This window comes from Salvelinus sp. IW2-2015, linkage group LG35 (assembly GCF_002910315.2).
Source record: "Salvelinus sp. IW2-2015 linkage group LG35, ASM291031v2, whole genome shotgun sequence".
In the NCBI taxonomy this organism is placed as follows: domain Eukaryota; kingdom Metazoa; phylum Chordata; class Actinopteri; order Salmoniformes; family Salmonidae; genus Salvelinus; species Salvelinus sp. IW2-2015.
Genome location: NC_036874.1, coordinates 12,290,307 through 12,311,940, shown reverse-complemented (window position 1 = coordinate 12,311,940; position 21,634 = coordinate 12,290,307). Strand labels below are relative to the sequence as shown.

The following is a 21,634-nucleotide window of genomic DNA, read 5'->3' as shown; positions in this document are numbered from 1 at the left end:
TATTTGAATTCACTTGTATAGAAAATAAAATATTTTTATTATTGCAAAGTACACATTCGCAAATCACTGGAGATCAATTAGCTGACATTAAAACAGAAAAAAAGATATCCCTAAAAAACAAAACAAATGAGTGGCTGGTGGGCGATACAATCACCATGCTGTGGACGCATCTGAATAAGAGCAAAGGGAATTCATGAAGAACAGCATTCATCCTAGTCTGATTTGAAGTCAAAGTTAGACTGCATCCCTGCTTCTCGGTCTTGCATGTGGCATAGACAGATCCAAATTCGCACCTGACCTTACCGTAAAACTATTATGCCACACATACATCCCGTTACACTAGCCATGCAAAGCCTGTGTGACCAAAATACACGTACTTATTGCTCTTGCTTTAACGGGAGTTTTGAGTTAAAGGTATCGCTTAAAGGTATCGCTTAAAGTGCTTTTATCAATATGGTGTGGCAAATTGTTACAGTCTCAGAGGTAGGGAAAGGAAGTCCACATATATTGTTCTGCTTTGTTTATCACTTATGTACCAGGCTGCAGTATGTTTGAGTAAGAAGTTATATCCACATGTGCACTTCAGGAGTGAGATAACTCAGAAGTAGTTTTTTCAGACAAGCAAATCCCTTTGGACATACACAAAATGATGACTGTGGGATAATTACTCAAGTCCAACCACCTGTCGAGTCTCAGCAGGAGAAAAGAAAACTAAGCTCTTTTACACTACGGCCAGTAACGGGTCAGGCCATAATAAACATGACCCTCTGACAGATTGTCAACCATCATAGTCCTACCAAGGTTGTTTTTATACCCATGATCTACTGCTCCATCCTACCCATGTAAGGAGAACAATCTTTTTTTAATGACACTAGTTTGGATGAAAGAAGCATTTGGTCTCGAATGTCTGTCTAGTTCGGTTCCAGTAAGGTAACCAACCACTTTAAAAAGCATATAGACCCATGTAAAGCACATGAAGCAATATAAAGCAAAATGAACATAAATAAAGCACATGGACCCAATGTAAAGTGTATGAACCCAATTAAAGCATGTGAACCGAATATAAAGTAAATGAAGAAATATAAAGCAAATGAACCCAAATAAAGCATGTGAACCGAATGGTAAAATCACATGTAGCAACAATTATACAAACGCAAATAAACACACGAACCAATGTAAAGCACGCATAACGCAGACAGAAACCACAAGCGTGGCCAAACTTAGTCCTGTATAACAAAATACCCCTGTTCGTTAGGATTCCATAAGCACACTTCAAAACGAGGCAAGATAATTTATACAGACATAGCTTCAACAATCCATTAAATGTGAAAAATAATTCAGCATGGAGCCGAGAAAAGAAACAAACATTCATTTGCATTTGAACAATTAAGAAAATTAGTGAAGCAAGACATTGAAGCCACTTATAAATGTTCACCTTTCCCTGCTTTGAGCAGGACATTTCCTTCCCTACAGGAAATATTGAACAAGGGCTGCTGCAACGTGACAGACATAGCATTGTCATACACCAATTAATATTAAAGTCCCTACACAGATTATATGGCTTGAGATGTAGTTGTCTGCAAGGAACGATAACACAACGATGCCGAGAGTTACAAAACACACTGCATGATTTTCAGACACATCAACCAGGGGTTGTTTCGATACGAAAACATCTGTTTGGATGGATAAATCTGTGTTTAAACTATTGGTGCACAGTATGGTTGGTGAGAAACACCCTGACTTTGATTATAAGATAGCCTACATTTACTGGGCATACATGTACTGGGCAACTACACTGAACAAAAATATATACGCAACATGTAAAGTGTTGGTCCACTGTCTTATGAGCTGAAATAAAAGATCCCAGAAATGTTATATACGCACAAAAAGGTTATTTCGCCTCATATTTTGTGCACAAATTTGTTTACATCCCTGTTAGTGAGCATTTCTCCTTTGCCAAGATCATCCATCCACCTAACAGGTGTGGCATATCAAGAAGGTGATTAAACAGCATGATCAGGTGCACCTTGTGCTGGGGACAATAAAAGGCCACTAAAATGTGCAGAACACAATGCCACAGATGTCTCGAGTTGAGGGAGTGTGCAATTGTCATGCTGACTGCAGGAATGTCCACCAGAGCTATTGCCAGAGAATTGAATGTTAATTTCTCTACAATAACACACCTCCAATGTCGTTTTGGAGAATTTGTTGTCAGTACGTACAACCAGCCTCACAACCCATGTGTATGGCGTTGTGTGGGCGAGTGGTTTGCTGATGTCAACGTTGTGAACAGAGTGCCCCATGGTTTTGGTGGGGTTATGATATAGGCAGGCATAAGCTACAGACAACGAACACAATTGCTTTTTATCAATGGCAATTTGAATGTTCAAAAATACCGTGACAAATTCCTGAGGCACATTGTGAGGCCCATTTTTTTTTTTAAAGGTATCTGTGACCAACAGATGCATATCAGTATTCCCAGTCATGAAATCCATAGATAAAACGGCCTGATGAATTGATTTCAATTAACTGATTTCCTCATGAACTGCAATTCAGAAAAATCTTTGAAAATGTTGCATTTATATTTTTGTCCAGTAGAAAAGATTTAAAGATTTGTCTTCTAAACACTAATGATAACAGTAGGTCCTCCTTTCCAGCAGGAAACCATTGATGGTCTTTAAGTGGTGGCCAAATAAAAGAGCGATGGGGAAGCTTCGAAGTCAACTGCTCTTCCGCTAGCACTACAGTACAAGGCTCATAAAAAAATGGGGCTCAGAAACAGTTTCCAGGGCTCGTTTCCGAGCCAAAGTTGACTTTCTCTGGTTTCCCTTATATAACCTGTTTCGGAAACCTTGTAAATGTCATGTTTAAACTATACTACATTTCTGTGTCGTTTAAATAACAATACAATGGAGAAAAATCAGCCAGGGAAGTATCAAATGTCAATCATTCCGTAAAGCTTAAATTTTAAACCCCTATCTCATCAATAAGACCTTGTCCTCGTCTAACTCTCACAGCTGAAGCAGCCTGTCCTTCACAACAAGCTCTGACATTTCAACACCTAATTCAATTTGTTTTAGTGAGGAGCTGAGGTGCTTTAATCTATTTCACCTTCCTGGACTCAACCTACAACTACCCTCAACTGCAATGCCCATGTGGGAGAATGGGGACATGACAGGGGTGACCTGCTGGAAAGGAGAACAACGCACACACACGCGCCCGGTGTAGTACTGTGTGTGCGCGTGGTCGACGGTTTATTAGTAGCACGCCATTACATCGTCACCCGGTCCTCATGTTTCCCTCTCTACTGTAACCTCAGTAACCACCGTGCTGACAGTAATAGGTGCTAAGAAAACAGGAGATGAGAGAAAACAAATACACTAAGCACCTCTTCCTCACCTCCCGCTCTCTCCTCCCCTAAGCTGTAAGGAGACCCCGCTCTCTCCTCCCTCCTCCCCTAAGCTGTAACGAGACCTCGCTCTCTCCTCCCTCCTCCCCTAAGCTGTAAGGAGACCTCGCTCTCTCCTCCCTCCTCCCCTAAGCTGTAAGGAGACCTCGCTCTCTCCTCCCTCCTCCCCTAAGCTGTAACGAGACCTCTCTCTCGCTCTCTGGGCGTAAAGTGATAGCACACAGAGGTCAGAGAGGGACATGGGTCATTCTAACACCAAGGTGACAGCCAGCAAACTAGGCCACGGTCTTGGACATCTTAGGCTTCTCTAGTTGAGACAGTTACAGACTCCAGCTAAAGTTGTCACTCATGTTACAAATCTAAGATGGTTATACAGTAGGTGGGATGAGGGGTTGCTACGCTATTGAATCAATGCACCTAAAAGTGGTTGAATGTCCCGTTGAGATGTTCAGATCGATGAACAACAGTAATCACATTGACAATATAGCTAACAGCCTTTTCAAATCAAAATCAAATTAATGATTCAATTGTTCCTATTGATCCTAAGGCTTTGTGTAGAAAAGAGAAGCAATGTACTGTATACATAATACAACCATATATTGTACCTGACAAGGTTTTCATAGTTTTATACAAACCCTAGATTAGCCTTACGCTGTTGTGCGAGCAGAATAGGTGTTGGCTCTTGCGTTCGGATGTGAATTTGCCTACAACTAGTTAGCGCACTGTCCGTGATGGTTATAGACCTCAGTGTTAGCAGAGGAGCGATGACCTCTTCGTTTGCATTGACAAGATTACATCATGGCATTTGCTTTAAAGGGCATCGTTCAATGAAATGGTTATAATCAATATATCGCTATACACATTTTACACCAATATACTGCATTGAATTGCTATTTTTGCCCATGCCTGTATCTCCAGGCCAGCATTATAAATAGCATGCAAACCTCATCGGAAATTTGGTGCTCGCGCATGTGACCAAGCGTCTGCGTAGCCAAGCGCTAAAATAGAACTTGGCTCCATTAGTCGCACTGCAAGCCCCCTCATTGGATATCAGGAAGATACAAACCCACGCGAAAGCTAGAAAGACAAACGAGGAGAGATGAACTAAAGTTAACGAACTAAAAACTAACTAGGTTTCTCTTTTTACCTGTGGATTAATCGTCGGAGTAGAGAAGCACGATTTTGTATGACTCCAGGTCAAAATTCTATAAAGAACCAGCTAATAATAGGACCGTATGCATGTCAGGTAAAATAACAACCCAATGTCCATCTCCTAGGACAAACTAGCTAGCAACAGCTAAATGTCTATGAATGTTTCGACCTGTCCCAAATTAACATAGTTGGTTTTGATATTTTAACCTGCGTGTCATGATTGTGTCTGTTGTGGATTGACAAAATCAACATACATGTGACGGTGGACGCGTAAATATATATTCTGGGCCATTGAGGTGGTTAGACGATAAAGATCCGTTCAGTCCACCCACACCTCATATCCTTTACAGTGATGCCTAAAACTCCAAATGCCTATGGAACACTAGATTTTCAAAAGGGGAGTGCTAAAAAACTAATGGGGAACGTTAAAAACTGGCAACAAAGTCTTTTAAAAATGTCAAAATTCTTGATGTGAATAAGGTGCAAGAGAGAAAAGAACAATAGATCAGACCCGTAAGATGAATTGTAAGATGCGACTTCCGACAAGAGAATATGGAGAAAACATCACAAAATGGTTCTGAAATGGCCCATACTAGAGCATTTTCTTAAAGGGAACTTGTAACATATCCTCCTGAGACCCAACAATTCATTTTTGTCCACTCTCTTTGACATGCCACTGTGTTAAGTCCCGTTGTAGAACATTCTGGCTTTTTCAATGATATCATGAGTGGGGGTGTGACCTGGATAACTTTCTCTTTATGGATTTCAAAATGGCTGCCAACACAATTAGCATATGTTGTGGTAAGAAGGTAAGTGTGTGTATTTGTGTAATTATAATTTTTGTGAGTTTGATATTCAAATTCCTTCTAGTAAATATCTTAGAAATAATGTGGAGGGTTTTCAGAGCAGTGTAATCATTTTTTCACATTAAATAAGAGCTTGTTTATAAATGCCCTCTGTAGTAGACATCAGGATGTGACAACTATGTTTACCTACTGTACCCATTTAATGTAATATACATGTTTCATATTTACTATCAACTGTTTCTTTAGGTCCACTACAGTGCACATACAAATGTGTCTTTGTAAATTATTTTAACTCAATAGTTTTTTTGGCTGGGTGTGTCAGGAGGATAACAGTATTTGGTGTGATTTTAGGGATCGGCTTATATAGGGGAGTTAAGTCCATTCAAGATCAACAAATCTCTTGGTGCTGCATCACAATCCTTCTTTTACGTCAATTATCTTATACTGCGCAGCATACACGTCTCAGCGACGCTGCCGATGTTGTATGTTCGATTCAAATAGAGAGGCGACGCTTGAAACGGCGACGCCGGGTTTGCATCTCAACATTTCCAAGTCTGCGCTTGACACATTCCTTAGCCTTAGGGTATCCATAGGCGAGGTGGTGAAGAAAGAGGTCCATCGAGTTTAGCACAGTGAAAACATTACATTCAGCGTGAAGTACATCCAGTGTACAGCACCGAGTAGAACCCTGACCAACTGAATGACAAACGATGACAAAAGACAACCACATAAACAGCCTCATATCAACCCTGAAATTAAAAACATGCAGTTAAGAGGTTAATTGTGTGATACAATGCACCTAGTGAAAAGGGGTTTACTCGAAGTGTCTGACAAAAAAAACGAGGCTAACTTTTCTTGAAAGTAGAAGAATGATCGTAAACGTTATGAAAACAAAATGTGGAACATTGTCTGTGACTAAACTAGTCCAAACCTTTGGTAACGCATAATTATGTTCCCCCGTCTCTCGGGCTAATTCCCACCAAGCCCAAGATCACCCAAGGTGGCGACTGTCTTCCTATCACTTAAAAAATGAAAAAAGAGCAATGACAACTATTGAAAAAAGATGGCTATTTAGTCTCCTTTTCTATTTTGGTTCATAAATCAAGTTATGTCCTAAGTCCTTTCTTAACAGTTTTGGCTTTATTGGTTCCTCAACCAATGGGATAGCAAACTCAAATGAGGTGGTGGTGGAGTGAGAGGAGGTGGACCTTTCCCCCGCTCAGGGGGAGGAGCTGCTGCAACCAGGCCCCTCCCTATTCCTCACAATGGGAGGAGCTAGTTGTTTTTTTAGGGAAGGAATGGTTCATCCTCCTCGTCCTCATTACTAGGGCCCGGGTCACTCAGACACCTCATCAGCCCTGGGTTCTTGTTCCCCCCCTCTTCCTCTCCCTTCTCCCCTTTCCCGGCCAGCTTCATCATCAGGCCTTGGTCCTCATCCCGGTCGGCCCCCTCCCTCTGACCCAGACCCTGGCCTGTGGCACCCTCCTTAGAGAACTCGTTCAGCATGTTGACAGAGTCCGGGGACTGGGGGGAGGCTAGGTCCACCTGGATGGTGGGGACGCCGTATGAAGACGCCTTGATGTTGTAGAAGGCGTTGGGGTCTGCGTGGGGCAGGCAAGGAAAGGGTTAGCGCACGGTACATTACTCCAAACAGGGGAGGCCAACCCGAGGGCACGTTGAGTAGGCAAACGTTGTGTAATGTCGCAGATAGAAATGTCATGAATAGAGCTTACTTGATTCCTATTCTACACGTTAAGTGTGTGTTTGTTCCATATAATATCTTTATTTCTGAACGTTCATGGCATGGCTTGTTTAGTAGAAGCAGGTGTGCTAGTGCTGAGCTGGCAAAGAACAGCAGCTCACACACTGTGCCTCTCTACGACTAGGGTTGGCCAACCCCGACCAGAACAAATACTTAAACTGTTCCCCGAACAAAAATAGACATACAATACACATTCACAAAAAGAGAATCACATTACAATTATGATTTTTTTTTAAATGTACAATCATGAACAGACAATTACACCACAACTGTGGCGCTGCATCATGCCGTAACCTGATCATGTCAATCACATGAAGAAAAAAATGTACGCTAGAATCATGCGTATTGCATTGACAAATGGAAGCGAGCAACGTTTACATGCATATACAGTAAGGTTGTAGCCGAGGCCATTGGTCGCCACAGCCCATCGCCTTCTACACTCACTAGAACTGTACTACATACCTGGAATTACTTTGGCCCCTCCCTTCTCAGCTTTGAAACCACTGCCTACAATGAAACCAAGCGCAATGCTGCTTTACATGCCAACTTACACATGCAAACATATTTCCAGTCGAAATACAATAAGGTGGAGTAGCCTACTGTATAACAGCGTAATATAATAGTGCATTCTGCAGATAGCGTCATTGACAGCCCTTAAAACAGTAGAAACCGTACAATCTTGCCAAACTAAGTATACTGCGTGTGAAGTAAACGGGTTCCTTTCGACTCAAAACTACATCCAAATGTATTTTTCAAGTGATAAAGTGCAAAGGTGCCCAAAAGGTCTGCGACGGAACAAGTTTGCTTCCATCATCTTTCCTGTTGCTTCAAAAGGAACCTTACAACAACTGTTGATTCACACTACTAAGCCAAGCCAAGCTAGCCTGGTTACACATCCACCATAGTTGCTGGAACCATGCTGGAAAGGACCATTTGAAAAGAAATATCAGCGCCAGGCCAGGAACGGTAGAGGTTGGCACGATAGTGTAAGAGGGGAGCGTCAGAGTGCGATGTGGGTGTAGGATGGACTCACCTGAGGCCAGTCTGGCTCTGCACATGGTGGGGGAGTCAGGAATTGCGCCAGGGACTGTGAGGTAGTTACTCATCTCTGTCATCTGTTCACAGGCACACACAAGCAACCCTTTCAATATACAAGGGTTGTGGGTTCGATTCCCGCATCAGACACACGTAGTGAATACTGTATGTTGGCGACTGCAAGTCACTTTAGATTAAAGCATAGTGCCATATTACTTACGGTACAATAGGATACTTTGTCCATTTTAATGGAAATTATTTTAGTGAGTTTCTATACAGAAAGAAATGCATTACATCCAAACACTAGATAGGCCTACACCAAATCAATACAACACAATATGACTGCCAATATCATAAAGCCCAACCAAGACACATCTTGAGGACAAAAGTGCCATTAAAGTTTGACAGGTCAGTAAATTGTGTTTACCGGTCTGTCGCGATCAGCGTTTTCCTCAACTCTACAGTGCCCTTTTAAAAAGTTATATTCAATCAAAATGTTACTTCCTTTCCAAAATAAACAATTCTGCTAGGATCTGCAGAGTCCTCAGTCTACCGTGTCCTTTTTAAAATCAAACAGTTCTATTTAATCAAGATGTTACTTCCATTTTCATTACATAATTAGAGACTGATTAAATGCAAGTTGGCCGTCGGGCAACAAGGCTGCATAAATGAATCAGGAACTGATTGTGTCAGGCAAATTAATTGAGTGGAGGGGGGGAGGGGACATTGACTAAATCCATCATAGTTAGGCTAAATGAATGTGATTGTTTTAAAGAAAGTTTACTACTGTGAGTAGTGAGAGAACTTTGTGTCTGGTTGTCTGTTGAAATTCTCTCTGTCTGGGGGAGTCTTAGCATGGCTTCCAAAACTGATTTTGCTACATTTCATCGTTTCACCCAGAAGAACAGATGTTTTGACCAGATCGAAAGAGCAGCGTTTGGCCACGTGGGCTTCCATCCTTAATCCACCCTCTTTCAGAGAGCAGGCTGTTTGGACCGGTTACTTTTGGGAGGATTGCATGTATCCGTCTATTTATGTATCGTTTGCCCATGAGGGGATAAATATAGTTCTATTGAATTAGTAGAATTCCAGACTAAGTGAGCACAACAATGGTGTACGCAGCGTTCAATCTGGTTTAACCAGGCTAGGAGAGTCTGCAGGTCTTACCTTCTTCTCTAGCTCGATCAACCTCTGCTTCTTCAGGACGAAGTCGTTCCATCCGTCCTCGAAGGGATCGGCCACCAGAGTGTGTCTGTTGTAGGAGCGCAGCTGGAGGGGGAGACAACACACACTCAACTCACACTATGGGACAGGAAAGCTATTGAGCCAGGACAACATAATAATAATAATATACTTTTTAGGCACCAGAGTGGATCTGTTGTAGGAGCGCAGCTGGGAGGAAGGAGAGACAAAACGCATTCATTCAACTCCCACCACGGGACAGGGAGGTCTAGTCTAGGACCACACAGCAACAATGCACACTTGTGTTCATAACGATACAGGCTCACGACTACTTCAGTACTAGAATCTCAAGAGATTTTACGTTTGACAATACTAATGAGGACATGACAAACAAAGCAATGTATTTAAAATGTGTGCAAGCATGACTAAGTCGCTATGGATAAAAGGTTCTGCTAAATGGCATATATTATATCATGTCAAATTGTCTTCTCTTTACTAACAGAGTGAGCATCTGAATTCCTATATTACTAGCTGAGAGCAAACCCCCCCCCCCCAAAAAATGGATCTGAGATCAGCTTTGCAGTTGCCCTCCTAATGTTACCCCTCAGATTAGCAGAGGGTAAATCTAATCCGGGATCAGCGCTCACCCTCTGGCGGGTCTTCTGCAGGTTACTCCTGAGGATCTTCCTGATCTCCTCCTCACGGCCCTTGGTGAACTGAGGCAGGGCCCGCTCTGCTACAGGAGGCGGCAGCTTCTTGGGCTGGATGTTCCTGGGAAAGAGGACGGAGAAAAACAAGAGACACTTCGACTGCGGCTCTACGGATAACCATGGTTCCTGAAGTAATTGATAGTTCAGCCTCTTGACTTTCAAACCTCTCTGGCGCTCGCAGACAATGTGGAAATGGCTATTAAGTGTAGCGCTGGTGAGCTTGAAAGGAGCTGGAGGAGGAACGAGGGCGGAGCACTCACTGCATGGAGACCTGCGAGGGCACAGCAGAGGGCAGCTTGACGCCCCCGCCGCTCTCCACCAGCTCGATGGCCTGCTTGAACTCCATCTTGTGGTAGAAGGCGATGAGCTGCGGCTCCTTGTAGCGCTCGCCCGCTATCAGGCACTTCTTTATGTACTTCTTGTTGAAGCGGTTTAGCCTGAAGGGGAGAGATGAGAAAACAAGTCAACCTTCGAGTTCTTTTATCCAATTGCCTCCATGTCTTGTTCCCTCCATATTACACAGCCATTACCAGCCTCATTAAAACCTTACAAAGGTGAATTGATGAAAAGCTCTTGAACATGAGTAGAGCACACACACACACAACATTGGAGACAGTGTTGTCACTGGCAGGAACACACACTGTGAAAACAGAGCGCTGTAGGATGAGCCCAGTGTTTTCATCATAATGCTCTAAATCCAAGGAGGGACTCTACACCAGAGATCGATCCAGTTAGACATTGTGTTATCTCAAAGCTCTAAAGTCTGTTTGGAAACTGGATCTGAGGGTGAAATATGACAACTGTCGGGTGATCGTCTTACAGAGATGTCTGAACAAATCTTACACGTGGTTCTCTTGAGAGAGTAACTGCCACATAAAACGCCCAAGGCTGTTCAAACGTAATACTGTTGTGGGTAAATACTGCACAGGGAAGGAAAACGCACAAAACGACTGAGGTTCACTCGGTTAGGTATGGCGATGCTTTATGATCCCCATCACATTATTGGGTTCAGGACGGTTTCATTGAAGGACAACCATCTGTTCTGGAAGATAATCCACTTAAGGTGCTAGCTGCTACTACGCCTGGTGGATCGCAGCTTCACCGCCACGTTACGGAGATTGACTTGAACAAAGATCCCAAGGCTAACAGAAGGGAAATAGACTACAAACTGAGATGACTGAACTGTGTAATAGAAAGTTGTCACGTTAAGGATCTTCAACCTAAGAATAAGAGGTAATCAAATGTTTTTATTACAGGGTAAAAAATATATACAGCGCTTGTCACCGTGACCCTTTGCTACGTACTTGTCTTTCCAGTGGTGATGGCCGTAGTGTCCACAGATGTCCTCAATGCCAGTCAGCAGATGGTCCAGGAACTAGGGGGGAGAAAACAACGTTTACGTCCAAATATTGTTTCTACGCTAACCAACAAGCGTAACAGATAGTTGAAAAGCTTTGAAAATGGGAAGTGAAAAGTGTAACCAAGCCTAATCTGTTACTACTTTTTGTGTTTCTATTACAGGTAAATAGTCCAGAAAAGTATATTTTCCACATCACACAGGCCAACATTTTGTCATTTTTGGATTATCCCTTAAGTAGCCTTTTCCCCACGGAGATTCTCCCACTTGCAACAGGAATTAGCCACAATCTAGGCAATAGAGAGCGCATTAGGCCTAGATGATGTCCATCACACTCACAGATTGAAGCAGAGACGTTCAGTCGGTGGTCAGTTTTGTTCCTGTATTTTGATTATGGCCACTGCTGTGACAGTTCTGCACAGGGACAGTTTGACATTCAGTCGGTGGTCAGTTTTGTTCCTGTATTTTGATTATGGCCACTGCTGTGACAGTTCTGCACAGGGACAGTTTGACGTTCAGTCGGTGGTCAGTTTTGTTCCTGTATTTTGATTATGGCCACTGCTGTGATAGTTCTGCACAGGGACAGTTTGACATGCAGAGTTGCTATGGGAACACGCAGTTTGGCCGTGCCACTGAATTTACTTCAATTCGCATCGAAATCGACATGCATAGCAATATTTTCGGGCAGCGAAGGGACTTTCCCGACAGTCGTTTCTGCATCAGTTCTACCTCTGGTAGAAGAAAACTTCACAATTTCTCACAATAGATGAATGAAAGCCTCAGGCGAGGTGACACACAGTACGTCAGGGTCAGCCCCAGGTGCCAACTAGGCAAGAGATAGACTTTCTAGAGCAAAACAACTGCAATCACAAATATCCATTCAACAAACAACCTACTGACCAATTTGTGAGACCACAAACCTAATGGTTCAGACACTAAAACCCTGAGGGACTCCTCCTGGCTCTAAGATGCCCTCATCCACTCCCGGTGCACTCCAGGAGTCCTAAAACAGCTCGGTTGACTTTACATCACTGCCATTTACAGTGGGGAAGAAGCTATAAGCTGGTAACCGGGGCGTCTAGCCTAGAGCGCCGGTGACTCATCGCTCCTCGGTGCACCAGAGAGCCAACAGAACCCCGTAGAGAGACACTGTGTGCGTGTACAGTGCGTGCCGTGCCATTATTCTGTGGCTATTATTAGCAACAGTAGCTACCGAGAGACGGTGTGCCGTGCTGCTCAGTGGTCACTCGAGGGCAGAGAGAGAATGACCAGTAGCAGAGGAAGCCAGGCCTAAGCAGGGGATTTTACTTGCCAATCTGACAACCAGGGTGGATGAGTCGGTGGAGACAGTGGAGAATGAGAGGATGGTCCATTGGGAGCCATGGAACAATGCAGGAAGTTTAATTAGTCCGAGTTAAGAGGAAGCAGGGGAATGCTGCTTTCCATTATTAAAACCCCAGCAAGGCAATGTCAGCAAGACAAAATACATTAGCAGAAGATAATTCCATTAAATGGCCAGTACGGGGGAAGCGCAGAGCAATATTTGGCACTCAACATGTAATGACAGTACTGTAGTCTGGACAGATACTGCATTTGAAAGTCAAAATGGACATCCCTCAGATTGAAATAACCAAATCGTTCATTTAACCACAGCCATTAATGCAACAGCCCGTTTTAAAAACGATCTAGGATCAGTTTTGCCATTTAAATCCTAAAATATCAGCACTCTTACCATGAGACACTTTATGAATACGGGCCCAGAGCTCGTATTTCCCCAGGAGGAAATGAACTTGTCTGATGGGTGGTCCGGCTACAGAGGAGGGGTTAGAGAAGGAGAGGCCAGGATGTGAGGGGGTTGACGGGGGTTAAAGGTCACCTGGGTGTGGATCTCCTCATTGATGGAGCGTTTGGCCTCCTGCTTCTTCTTCACGGCCAACAGGTCCACCAGGGGTTTGATAGTCATGCCCTGAGAGGGGGAGGAGAAGAGCAAAAGAGAAGAAAAAGGTACAATTTGAGATCCTACAGAACAAGTGATAAATGTCCATCTTTAAATACTACGTGACACCAGCGACCCGAGAGAAGCCTGTAAATGTCCATTTCAATTCCTGTGCATGTTCGTATCCTCAGTCACTGCACAGAGAAGCACTGGCTATGGGCAGATGCACACATTCACACTATGAGGCGATTGCGATCTAACGCATATTGATTAGGCCGTACCAAAAAACTAAAACATGCCGCACACACACACACACACACGTCAGGGTCGCACCGAGCCTTTTTTCTCTTATAATGTGTCAGGAGTTGCTAAAAACCTTTCCTCTTGACTCGAAGCAGCAGCTCAGGTGGAAATAAAATGCTAAAATGCATCCAATGACCTCTCAAACAATTTAGCAGTCAAGCGACATTTGCATTTAAATGAGATGTGCTGGGAAACGGTATTATCAGTGCCGGTTAATATACCATTTGGCATACTGGTTCAAGCAATCTCTTGTATCCCGTTCCAGTGTGTGTGTGTGTGTGTGTGTGTTCTGTCCGTCCCAGTGTGTGGTGGTCTGTCCGTCCCATGTGTGTGTGTTGTCTGTCCTCCCAGTGTGTGTGTGTCTGTCCTGTCCGTGTGTGTGCTGTTGTGTGTCTGTCTGTCCGTGTGTGTCTGTGTTTGTGTCTCTCCGTGTGTGTTGTGTGTTCTGGGTCCGTGTATGTGGTCTGTCCGTTTGTGTGTGTGTGTGTCTGTCCGTGTTTGTGTGTTTTGTCTGTGTTTGTGTCTGTCCGTGTGTGTGTGTGTGTTTGTGTCTCGTGTGTGTTTGGTGTGTCCGTGTCTTGTCCGGTGTGTGTGTGTTTGTGTGTGTCTGTCGTGTGTGTGTCTGTGTTGTGTTGTGTCTGTCCTGTTGTGTCTGTGTGTTGTGTTCTGTCCGGTGGTGTGTGTTGTTTGTGTCTTGTCCGTCTGTGTGTGTGTGTGTTTGTGTCTGTCGTCTGTGTGTTGTTGTGTTTGTCTGTCCGTGGTTTTGTTTCGTGTGTTGTTGTGTGTTGTTCTGTCCGTGTATTGTGTGTGTGTTTTTGTGTGTGTTGTGTTGTTTGTGTCTGTCCGGTTTGTGTTGTGTGTTGTGTTGTATGTGTCTTTCTGTTCCACCCGTCGCTTGTGTGGGATATTGTGTGTTTTGTCTTCCGTCGTGTATTCTGTTGTGGATCGTGTGTCTGTCCGTGTGTGTGTGTGTGTGTGTGTGTGTGTGTGTGTGTGTGTGTGTGTGTGTGTGTGTGTGTGTGTGTAGGCTTTAGACTTAATCTCCTTATGAGAGAGAACGATACGTTATCTGGTTAACTATTAGACCCTGAGTGGATGACAACAGATCCTGGCCCTTAAATAACACCCCTGCCAGCACCATGCACGCACACACCCAATCCAAACACATGCATAGAAAAACTTATGGACGCTAGCTAGCACGCACACACACACATGCATGCACTTACACAGTCTAACATCACTCACACACACCTTCCTACTGCAGCAATCGCACCACTGCAGGTGAAACCCCCACCTAGTCTACAGCTAAGAACATCCCAGATTGCCAGCACTGAGTAAAAAAAATGAATAAGTCATTTACTTCATAAAAGGCTTATAGAAGGCTTTATTTTAGTAGCTGCCATTTTGGGGATACTCTGCCAGATGACAAGCATCCTAGAACTTCAGCATGCATCAACAGCTTCACTGTAAGATGAGTTTTCTCAGCAGGACTGGGGAATATCTGACACATGGAGCTTCAAACGGACCGTGCGCGTGTGTGTGTGTGTGTGCACGCGAGCTGCAGTGACATTTTGTCACACCAGCATAGCAATGGGTTCAAACAAACCATAAAAACCATTGGAACACTTTAGGCCTTAAAATATACTAGGGACAAGAGAGCAACAGCACACTTTAGTAGCAAAGCAACCTATTTTGACCCAAAAGCACTCTGTAATATAGTCAACTTCCTATATTTAGTGTTCACTCAGTGACACATTCGATTTGATAGTCTTTTTAACTTTCCATCATTTCAATCTGAAGACATAAGCAGAATTAGAGGATTGCTAGCCAGGTACCAGCTCTTTTTGTGCCATCTTGCCAACTCCTATGGTGACTGGCGTGACAACTGTGGTGACTGGCGTGACAACTGTGGTGACTGGCGTGACAAGGTGCCTAGATAGCACGAATCAGATCTGGGACCAGGCTAATGGACTGGCCCAGTACCCACCTGTACAAACACGGTGAAGAAGATTTCGGTGATGATGGCGGTGAGGAACATGGTCCTCATGGGGAAGAGGTCCTTGTCTAGCAGGTAGCCCAGGGAGAAGGCGATGGCCCCTCGCAGGCCACCGTAGGCCACAATGAACTGGTCCTTGGTGGTCAGCTTGACGATGCGGAACTTGTTGATGATAAAGGTAAGGCCCACCACGCCTGGGGGAAGGGAGAGAAAGAGCGCACAGAAGTGAGTCAACCTTCAAGGCCTTTTATCTGATTGACTCCATGTTTGCTCCCTCCTTACACACAGCCAATACCAGCCTCATTAGAACCTAAGAAAAGGTTAAGGATCCACTTTCCAAATTGATCAAAAGCTTCTGAGAAAGAGGAGTAGAGGCCACACACTACATTGGAGACATTGGAACACACATTGTGAAACTAGCAGATTATAAGAACTAGAAACTATAGGATGTTTGGTGAGAATAGAGAATGGTCAATGGGGATAAAGTGCAATGTCAAGTCACTAGGTTTCAAACTAGCAAGTCAAGTCAGATGGAGGTCTGCTTTGAATCTATCTAGAACTGCAGAAATGACATAATACTTGGAAGAAATATTAATGCTTCCTTTTATAGGGACGTGTATCTGACGAGTCTGTTGACATCTGGGCTTCCTCGATGTGAGGACCAAGTGGAAGTCACAAGGGGCACTTCCTCTAATAGTTGCCTCATGACCTAACTGAAATATAGTGACTGGTATTCCAGTCTGGCTCCCTTGTCAACTTGAGAATGTAAAAAAATCTGTATCGCATCATCTACTGAAACAACTTGATCAAATTATGACAAACTATGAGAAAGGTAGGCAATGTCACGTCATTTCTCTCACTATCTTTCGGAATCTAATGTAGAGACTGGTGCAGTACCGTGGAGAAGGTATCCGTGTCCGACTCACCAATGACACGTGACACCAGACAGAGGATGACGGTGACAGAGACAAAGGTCCAGTTCCAGGCGTGCGGCCCGGCCACCGTGGCCACGCCCAGGAAGATGAAGATGAGGGTCTCGCTCACGCTGCTCCACATCTTCAGGAAGTACTTGACGGTGGTGTGGGACTTGTGGGATATGTTGGCCTCCACGTAGGGACGCATCACCGCGCCACACGCAATCAGCCTGGTGAGAGAGAGTGAGTGAGTGAGAGTGAGACAGATACATGGGATGATTATAAATGGAGTTCTCGAAGAAAGAAACCTATTCTTGTCTGACAACGTCCCATCATTTAATGTCTATTCTGAATTGTAGCATCTTAGAACGAAAACTCCGGACACAGAAGTACGTTTTAGTATTTAATTGGAACTTAATGATTCATTTCCTGGCTGCACCTGCCGTAAGCTACCAGAGGTTCCCTGAGCAAGGAAATATGGCAGACATTTAAAGGGATACGGATATAACGAAGCAAACTATATTGTAACACAAGCATTTTGCTACACCCGCTCGCTATAAGACGTGCTAAAGTGTGTACGTGACCAATACATTTTGATTGGATTTGATATTGATGCAATATAGTGATTGGGGGGGGGGGTTGTTACAGTTACACATCGCAACATTATTTTTGGACGATATTATATCGATATTTGACTCCCAAGTATCGATTTATGTTACTGTAGGTAGCATTAGATGGCGCTAGTCAATTGTACTTGCACCAAATGGTGTGCCAACATGTTTGTAGAACTTATATTTCCCTGACTGTTCAAAACTAGTTCTCATGCCCTCTCTTTTTATTTATATTGTTTTATTTAACTAGGCAAGTCAGTTAAGAACAAAATCTTATTTACAATGACTGCCTACCAAAAGGCCTCATACGGGGACAGGGGCCTGGGATTTCTTTTTAATTATACAAAATAAATATAGGACAAAACACATATCACAACAAGAGAGACAACACAACACTACATAAAGAGAGACCCAAGACAACCTAGCAAGACATGTACCATGTTTTGTGCTGCTACCATGCTGCTGTTATGTTGTATTGCTACCATGCTGTTGTCATCTGCTGCCTTGCTATGTTGTCTTAGGTCTCTCTTTATGTAGTGTTGTGTTGTCTCTCTTGTTGTGATATGTGTTTTGTCCTATATTTATGTCCTATATTTATAATCATCCAACATTATTGGGCACAGACAACAGCACAAAGGGCAAGAAGGTAGATACAGCAATACATCACACAAAGCAGCCACAACTGTCAGTAAGAGTGTCCATGATTGAGTCTTTGAAGGAAGAGATTGAGCTAAAACTGTCCAGTTTGAGTGTTTGATGCAGCTCGTTCCAGTCGCTAGCTGCAGCGAACTGAAAAGAGGAGCGACCCAGGGATGTGTGTGCTTTGGGGACCTTTAACAGAATGTGACTGGCAGAACGGGTGTTGTATGTGGAGGATGAGGGCTGCAGTAGATATCTCAGATAGGGGGGGAGTGAGGCCTAAGAGGGTTTTTATAAATAAGCATCGACCAGTGGGTCTTGTGGCGGGTATACAGAGATGACCAGTCTTGTCTCTCTGCAGCAGACATTTAGTGAGCAATATGTTTGGAACATCCAATTGCCGTATCGAAACGCAATACATATAGAATCGTGAGAATCGCAATACAAATCTTATCGGCACTTAAGTATCGTGATAATATTGTATCGTGAGGTCCCTGGCAATTCCCAGCCCTAATACAATCCTGCCATCTATTGGTAAACATAATACTTAACATAACTATACCAGGGACAACATTTATAAGCATGTTATTATTGATAAATCAGAGCGCTCGTGAATGAGCCCTACAACCCCACCTGGAAAGCGCCCTCCATTCACCTTTTATGGTAACAAAAACACCCTAATTTGCGGTATGATTTGGAAATGTTGGAACTGGGCCATGATAGTTTCTAAAAGGAAGCGCAATGGCAAATGTGTTCACATTTCTGTAGAGGTGTGGGCAGAATGTTTGAATCTTTTGCAGTGCTGCCTATAGCGAGTGCCAAACACTGGCCACGCATTCTGCAAGATTGATTGTCCTTTCAAACTACTTAAAAGTAGCTTGCTATAGGCTATAGTCTATACTTCTATGCACAAGACGACTTGTAGACCTTAGTGCTGCCTTTGCTGCCTTTGATATCATCGATCACCACATTCTTTTGCAGAGAATGGAAACCCAAATTGGTCTACACGGACAAGTTCTGGCCTGGTTTAGATCTTATCTGTGGGAAAGATATCAGTTTGTCTCTGTGAATGGTTTGTCCTCTGACAAATCAACTGTACATTTCGGTGTTGCTCAAGGTTCYATTTTAGGACCACTACTGTTTTCACTATATATTTTACCTCTTGGGGATGTAATTCGAAAACATAATATTAACTTTCACTGCTATGCGGATGACACACAGCTGTACATTTCAATGAAACATGGTGAAGCCCCAAAATTGCCCTCGCTAGAAGCCTGTGTTTCAGACATAAGGAAGTGGATGGCTGCAAACTTTCTACTTTTAAACTCGGACAAAACAGAGATGCTTGTTCTAGGTCCCAAGAAACAAAGAGATCTTCTGTTGAATCTGACAATTAATCTTGATGGTTGTAAAGTCATCTCAAATAAAAAACTGTGAAGGACCTCGGCGWTACTCTGGACCCTGATCGTTCTTTTGACRAACATATCAAGACTGTTTCAAGGCCAGCTTTTTTCCATCTACGTAACATTGCAAAAATCAGAAACTTTGTCCAAAAATGATGCAGAAAAATTAATCCATGCTTTTGATACTTCTAGGTTAGTCTACTGCAATGCTCTACTTTCCGGCTACCCGGAAAAAAAGCACTAAAAGCACAAAAAAAAACTTCAGTTAGGATTCTAGCAGCCGTATTTAGCACTGACTAGAACCAACAAATTTGATCACCCTACACTGGCTTCCTGTTAAGGCAAGGGCTGATTTCAAGGTTTTACTGCTAACCTACAAAGCTTTACATGGGCTTGCTCCTACCTATCTTTCCGATTTGGTCCTGCCGTACATACCTACACGTACGCTACGGTCACAAGATGCAGGCCTCCTAATTGTCCCTAGAATTTCTAAGCAAACAGCTGGAGACAGGGCTTTCTCCTATACAGCTCCATTTTTATGGAATGGTCTGCCTACCATGTGAGACTCGGTCTCAACTTTTTAAGTCTTTACTGAAGACTCATCTCTTCAGTGGGTCATATGATTGAGTGTAGTCTGGCCCAGGAGTGTGAAGGTGAACGGAAAGGCTCTGGAGCAACGAACCGCCCTTGCTGTCTCTGCCTGGCCGGTTCCCTCTCTCCACTGGGATTCTCTGCCTTTAACCCTATTACAGGGGCTGAGTCACTGGCTTACTGGTGCTCTTTCATGCCGTCCTAGGAGGGGTGGGTCACTTGAGTGGGTTGAGTCATGACGTGATCTTCCTGTCTGGGTTGGCCCCTCCCTTGGGTTGTGCCGTGGCGGAGATCTTTGTGGGCTATACTCGGCCTTGTCTCAGGATGGTAAGTTGGTGATTGAAGTTTTCCCTCTAGTGGTGTGGGGGCTGTCTTTGGCAAAGTGGGTGGGGTTATATCCTTCCTGTTTGGCCCTGTCCGGGGGTATCATCGGATGGGGCCACAGTGTCTCCTGACCCTCCTGTCTCAGCCTCCAGTATTTATGCTGCAGTAGTTTGTGTCGGTGGGCTAGGGTCAGTTTGTTATATCTGGAGTACTTCTCCTGTCTTATCCAGTGTCCTGTGTGAATTTAAGTATGCTCTTCCTAATTCTCTCTTTCTTTCTCTCTCTCGGAGGACCTGAGCCCTAGGACATGCCTCAGGACTACCTGGCATGATGACTCCTTGCTGTCCCCATCCACCTAGCCGTGCTGCTGCTCCAGTTTCAACTGTTCTGCCTGCGGTTATGGAACCTGACCTGTTCACTGGACGTGCTACCTGTCCAGACCTGCTGTTTTCAACTCTCTAGAGACAGCAGGAGCGGTAGAGATACTCTTAATGATCGGCTATGAAAAGCCAACTGACATTTACTCCTGAGGTGCTGACTTGCTGCACCCTCGACAACTACTGTGATTATTATTATTTGACCATGCTGGTCATTTATGAACATTTGAACATTTTGCCCATGTTCTGTTATAATCTCCACCCGGCACAGCCAGAAGAGTAACGGCCACCCTATAGCCTGGTTCCTCTCTAGGTTTCTTCCTAGTTTTGGCCTTTCTAGGGAATTTTTCCTAGCCACCGTGCTTCTACACCTGCATTGCTTGCTGTTTGGGGTTTTAGGTCGGGTTACTGTACAGCACTTTGAGATATCAGCTGATGTAAGAAGGGCTATATAAATTTGATTTGATTTTGTTGTTCAATATTTTGTTTATTGATACATGATTGTGTTTCTATCTCCTGTCTTGGTATAGGCTCAGATTATATAGGCTATGATGTCGCACTCCTATCGCACAGCACTGTAGCCTACACACTGTCAAATAGGCTACCGGTCTATTTACTTTCGAGCACGCTTGGCTATTGAATGAGCAACTGATAAACTGTAGTCTACTATTTGTTGTGTAGCAGGAATAAACCAGTCATGTCAGAAAAGGAGAGACATGTCCTGCCATAGGATAATGACTTAGGCCTATATAATAAAATAAATACGTTAAGACTACACGATCCTATGCGATCGCCTTGCCAACGTCAAATGTATCAGTTTCATCATTAGGCCTACGTTTTACGGTTTTCTACCAGCCTACTGTTATTATAATAATTCCTGTGCATCAAACACTTCCTTTTCCTATACAATTAATCAACCACTAGAAGTTGAGCATAAGCATGGTCTGAGCTGTACGTGGAGAAACGCACACTTTCCCGTAAAGGGAAAACTCTGCGCAAAAAAGGTTAAGTGTCTTTTTTTGTGCGCACACACACTTTTGATAAATGCGGCCCCATGTTACTCCATGAATCCAACTACCTACAGTGTAAATATAGGCTACATTACATGCAGGTTAAAGCTAATGACA

General features: G+C 43.7%; 1 protein-coding gene across 1 annotated transcript in view; it reads right to left on the bottom strand.

Annotated features, from left to right (window-relative positions):
• Window positions 1-1,276: 1,276 nt before the first annotated feature.
• LOC111959135 (sodium/hydrogen exchanger 1) overlaps window positions 1,277-21,634 on the bottom strand; it is a 46,442-nt gene continuing 26,084 nt past the window's right edge. The window contains exons 4-12 of the mRNA XM_023980594.3: window positions 16,575-16,792; window positions 15,640-15,842; window positions 13,290-13,379; window positions 11,361-11,431; window positions 10,317-10,493; window positions 9,994-10,117; window positions 9,332-9,433; window positions 8,163-8,244; window positions 1,277-6,968 (exon numbers count right to left, since the gene is read on the bottom strand). Coding sequence (XP_023836362.1) covers window positions 6,655-6,968; window positions 8,163-8,244; window positions 9,332-9,433; window positions 9,994-10,117; window positions 10,317-10,493; window positions 11,361-11,431; window positions 13,290-13,379; window positions 15,640-15,842; window positions 16,575-16,792 — 1,381 coding nt within the window. The 3' untranslated portion in view covers window positions 1,277-6,654. The remainder of the gene's footprint in view (window positions 6,969-8,162; window positions 8,245-9,331; window positions 9,434-9,993; window positions 10,118-10,316; window positions 10,494-11,360; window positions 11,432-13,289; window positions 13,380-15,639; window positions 15,843-16,574; window positions 16,793-21,634) is intronic.